General features: G+C 36.9%; 1 protein-coding gene across 2 annotated transcripts in view; it reads right to left on the bottom strand.

The window, feature by feature from the left end:
* Window positions 1-213: 213 nt before the first annotated feature.
* Window positions 214-5845, bottom strand: part of LOC111870999 (mortality factor 4-like protein 1) — a 69548-nt gene continuing 63916 nt past the window's right edge. For both annotated transcript variants that reach the window (XM_023863704.2, XM_023863705.2), the window contains exon 10: window positions 214-1953. In XM_023863704.2, the coding sequence (XP_023719472.1) occupies window positions 1869-1953 (85 nt within the window). In that variant the 3' untranslated portion in view covers window positions 214-1868. The remainder of the gene's footprint in view (window positions 1954-5845) is intronic.

Below are 5845 nucleotides of genomic sequence, written 5' to 3'. Positions count from 1 at the left end.
TTTTCAGTTGACCTATTCCTTCCAGCCGCACTAGGCCCTGGGGTTTACTCAGCCTCTAACAGAAATGAGTACCAGGAATTAATTAAATAATTTTCCTGGGGAGTAAAGCGCGGCCGGCGCATAGGGCTAACAACCTTACTGCCATCTTTGAGCCGATTGTCTAGACAATGTGGGATCCTCAACGTCTCACAACCCTATGGGCCTTCATGGCCTTGTACAAGGATAGCTTTACTTATTTAATTTTAATTTTTTTTTGGTTGGATAATTTTTAATTTAATTTAATTTATGCCTGCTTGCAGACCACCTGTCCCATCATTGCGGACCACAGGTTGAGAAACGCTGGTCAAGAGTATTATGCGCAATTCAGAACAAATGGGAACAATTCCAGCATCTTTTATACACATTCACTTAAGTTTTAAGTTCAGTGAGATATAAAATACACGTATGTTTTCTCTTTGGATAAGCTATAAAATGGATCACTCCATATAATTTAAGGATATACATTCAATGCAAAGTACAATAAAACCATTTTTATTAATACTGATTTATTCAAATAATTTAAGTTCCTTTTATCTCCTGAAATGTTTAGCAAATATGGCTCACAATGTTTCAGAATTTAAGTGGCCTAATAAAAAAAAACATCACACAGATTTTGCTGAACATGTGATTATCTAGACAAAATGGTTATTGAGACTGATAAATAATCAAGAATGAAACATTCACATTTTCCAACATCAGTGACATAAAACTTTCAACACTCAAAGGAGTAGTTTGGTGCAATCAGAAATGGCTGATGTCAACACATTCAATCCTTTCTAATGCCAATTCGAATAACCTTAGTAGTAGAATGATTAAGCACATCTATTTCAAACACGTACTTCACATAGCCTAAAATTTAGTGAATAACCACTGTAATATCTACAGAAAAATGTAAAAATATTTTTGAAAAAGGTGAATCACAGAATTGACTGTCATCCAGTTGCCACAACGGGATCAAGCACACTACTCTACTGTTATATTTCATCATCCTGCTGCATTGAACTATCACCTGTAGTCTTCTTCCATCTATAATGCAACAATGTCAGTAGAGATTTAGATCACACTAATCCATATTTAATTCACTGAAATATATACACATTCTGTGTTTATGCGCTACGTGTTTCAGCCACACAGGGCCATCGACAGGCAACACATTTTTATGGAATCTACAGCAGGTGTACTTCGTCTATAGTACTCTTGAAGTACGTCATTGCTATTCTCATCAATTTTGATGTTACAGGATGTTTGATCTTCCTGTCCTTTATATTGCAGCTGCTCTGTGCCCCACTGGGTGTGCAGCTTCTTTGTTGGTGCGTATCTTGTGTTGATTTGTGTTGCCTGAAGATGGCCCTCTGTGGCTGAAACATGGAGTGCATAAACACAGAGTGTATATAAACATTTTAATGAACACTAGCGAATTAAATGTGAATTTGTGTCATCAAAATCTATAATGATACTGTTACATTATAGATGGAAGAAGACTATTCTACACTTGACCAGCAACATTATTAAAACTCACCAAATACACAAGCAAGGATGTATTGAAAAGTTTATGCCTGAAGTTTAATGTTTGTAGTTACAATAATGGACAATACAACCACTACTGCAAAGCTTTCCCATGTAAATTTGAGACAGACAGAACACATTACAAAATTTTGATTGAAGAATTAACAGAAACAAAATTTCACAATTTTAAACTGGACTTTTAAACTTCAGATTTTGCATGAAGCTCAATTACAATTATCTAGAAAAAGAATAAAGGATCAGGTCACATAAAATAATAACTGATTGAGCAAACAGATTTCAATACATCCATATGCACATTAAATTCATATCGCTTTACGGTGATATTCAGGAGGGGCTATGCCATACTCCTGTAAGCTGAATAAGGTGGCAGTGTTCTTATGCAGGTACCTGAAACAGAACCATACCGTAAATTGACGTTCACCTCTAAATTGTGAAACAATGAGACCACATGCATTATAAAACATCACAAGTAATTAATAACGAAAAGAAAGCTTATTTGTCTTCTGGGATTAGATGCTGTGTAGTTTTGTAGACAGGAATCAACATCTAGGAAGAATCTGCTCTTTTGTCCTTCAGGTTTGAAGAATATTGTTTTTACTTCTACCCTGATGAAGGTAGGAGGTTGCTCCAAAACACACTTATCTACTTTCCTACTGCATAGGAGTTCTATAAATCCATTACTATTAATATTATTTTATTTCATTTTCATTTAAGGACAGATTGTATACAACGTGCTGTAATTTAATTCCTTGAATGGCTGCAGCATATCGCTGAGGTGTTGCGTCAGGCAAACTCATATACCCAAGCACATTTGGACAGGTCCCAAATTGTGTTTATATGAGCCACATACCAAAGGACACATTTGTTCCCAAGCAGCAGAGGAAGTAGTACGTGTCCGTGGTATACTGTTGGTAGAAAAATGAGTGACAAGAATCTGGAGCAGTGGATAAACATCAAGTTTTGCATGAAGATTGGTAAAAGCGCTAGTGAAACATTAGCCCTATTAACAGTGGCTTATGGTGAATATGCTATGAGGAAATCGAGTGTTTTTGAATGGCACAGGCAGTTCAAGAAAGGGCGAGAAGATGTACAAGATGACCCAAGAAGTAGGTAGCCAAAAATGCAAAGGACAGATGCAAATGTGGGCAGAGTACAAACCTTGGAGCACTCAGATCGAAGATTAGGAGTGAGGCTAATATCAGAAGAAATTAATATGAACAGGGAAAGAGTGTGACAGGTTATTATTGAGGATTTGGGAATGAGAAAATTTTCCACAAAGATGGTCCCTCGAATCTTGACAGATGACCAGAAACAACATTAGCTTCACATTTCATCTGATCTGTTACACAATGCAGAGATATTTGATAGGGTCATTATCTGTGATAAAACATGGTGTTTTCAATGCAACCTGGAAACAAAATGTCAGGGCATGCAGTGGAAAACATAGAGTTAACCTTGGCCAAAAAAAAAGCACTCGTGATGATTGCAGTTCAAGACCATGCTTGTGTATTTCTTCAATCATAAGGGGATACCTCACTATGAGTTCATTGCACAAGGACAAACAGTGAATCAACAGTGTTATTTCAAAGTGCTGACAAGGCTACATGAATCTGTTTGGAGGAAAAGACACAAACTCTGACCTGACAAGTGGATTCTCCACCATGGCAATGTCTTTGCACATGATGCATTCAGATTTTGCGAGTTCCTGACTAGGAAATGCATTACAAAAATGGACCATCCACCTTACTCACCTGACTTAGCTCACTGCGATTTTTGGCTGTTTCCAAAATTAAAAAATACCCTGAAGGAACATAGATTTGCTGACATTCCTGACATCCAACGCAACATAACATTACTGCGAGGTATTCCAGAAAACAATTTTGACCACTGTTTCCAGCAGTGGCACCATCATTTCACGAAGTGCATTGCTTCATAAGGAGAGTATTTCAAAGGTGACAGGAGCTACTACTGCACAGGTAAGCAAATTTTGCTTTCACAGGGCCATTTCAAGAATTAAATTGTTGCTCCTTGTATATACTAAAGCTGTCAGACACAACCTGAATGTTTTGTGCCCTCACAATGTGAGTATCTGTTAGCTTACAAATAATAGTTCACACATACTAAATTCATGTTTATGCTGTATTGTATTTTCACACCAAATTCCACATGCCAAGCTCCAGTGTTTTATTAGTTACTGTCATTAAACCAAAAGCTAAAGAAAATACAGGGCTACTATAATTGATTCATTCGTTTTTAAAACGCTATAGTTTCCAAAGTACTATATGTACAAATATGATTGATAAATAACAAGAACCGTAAACTCACCAAGTTTGTATTGTGTGCACACATCAATGTTCGTCGCTACCTAAACAATGAACTTCGGCATCGCTGGATTGGGCGTGTTAGTGAGGATGACATAGCTCTGTTCATTTGGCCCCCCAGATCACCTGATCTAACGCCTTGTGACTTCTTCCTTTGGGGGTACATTAAGGATCGTGTTTACGTATCCTCACTGCCAAGAACATAGTAGAGCTGAGGGAATGCATCGATGCTGCAGTGATGACCATTGACAGGATGATGCTAAAAAAATGTGTGGAACAAGCTCGACTACCGCCTGGATGTGTGTCGTCTGACCCAAGGGGCACACATAGAACATTTGTAGAGTGTGAAGAAAACTTGGTGAGTTAATGGTTCTTTTTATATATCAATCATATTTGTATGTGTAATGCTTTGGAAAATATAGCGTTTTAAAAACGACTGAATCATTTATAGTAACCCTGTATTTGCACGGCCACCATATTACTATTTGATATTCTACAAAAAATGTCTTAGAATTGAGCATTAAATTAAGTGGCGCTGGTGCCTCTTCCACCTCACAAGTCTGCATATCCACCATTCAGATATTACTGTTTGAAGGAAATAAAAAGTGCAATTGCACAATGATTACATCAGGTTTTGTAAGAACTGGGTAACCTATTAAAAAGCTGAAATGGATACATATACATTCAGAGGGCATGGTGATCTGCTAAGCCTGTTTTTCCTCATTATGAAAGGAAAATATGCTAGAAACATAAATAATCCCAAATTATCATATTTTAAACTCACATGTGCTGCATCACAAGCTATTTACACCAGTGTCACAGGACAGGAAGGTTTGGCCTGTACCTCCCACATTAACTTTGAGTCACTCAACAATACACTGCAGAATGTTCAAACATCTTAATATATATTAGAAGAAATATACTGGGAAGAGTGGAAGGGAGATAAAGCTGTGCACACATGTATATTGCACAGTTCCATAAGCCTTGAACAAATTAAAGAAGTAATGACAATAGCAATTGGAAGTAAGAAGAATGTTGTGTTCTGGGATGTGGCCCCATGTAGATATCTCCACAGCGCCACATCCCAGAGCATGACAGTCTTCACAGTGACCATGTGAAAACCTCAGATCTTACAGTTGGAAGTAAGAAGAATCCCAGAACACAACATTCTTCACAGTGACCATGTGAAACCCCCAGATCTTACAGTTGGAAGTAAGAAGAATCCCAGAACACAACATTCTTCACAGTGACCATATGAAAACCTCAGATCTTACAACTGGAAGTAGGTAGGTAACATTGTTCCTATGCTTAAATAATTAAGCACTACGCCATGAAGCTGCATGCGGGAATGGAGGTACAGCTCCACCATTCTTGACCTTGGTTGTAGATGGAGGTCCATGGTCACCTTCATGCCCCTAGTGCTTTGTCCCTAGGGAAAGAGCCCCCACTACCCATTGGATACTTTCACTTTCACTTTCATTTTTTTATTTGTTCCATAAATCGTTATTGACAAACATGCCACAGGATGTAGAACATGTCAAAGATAATTATAAAAGAAAAAACAGTTCCTATACAGAGCTTTGTCAACAATAAAATAGGTACAATGAAATAAGAATAGCCTAAACATATAATGGATTTATCACATTTCTGCACAGTATGCTAAAATCAAGATATAAATATAATAGTATCAAAAATATAAACATTATACATATAAAATCAAAATAAAATTATAAAGTATATTATTGTATTATATTAAAATATTCCTCTAGTGAATAAAAGGAATAAAGATACAGAAATTCCCTCAATGCGCTTTTAAATTGTTTTATATCATTTGACAATAGTTTTATAGGAGCAGGCAGTCTATTAAAAACCTTAATCCCTGTATAATGTAAGCCTTTTTGGTACAGTGACAGATGAGACCGTGGGTAATGCATATCGAGACTGTTCCTAATGTCTCT

The sequence above is a fragment of the Cryptotermes secundus genome, unplaced genomic scaffold, assembly GCF_002891405.2.
Source record: "Cryptotermes secundus unplaced genomic scaffold, Csec_1.0 scaffold1485, whole genome shotgun sequence".
Taxonomy (NCBI): domain Eukaryota; kingdom Metazoa; phylum Arthropoda; class Insecta; order Blattodea; family Kalotermitidae; genus Cryptotermes; species Cryptotermes secundus.
This window is presented reverse-complemented; position numbering and strand designations above follow the sequence as displayed.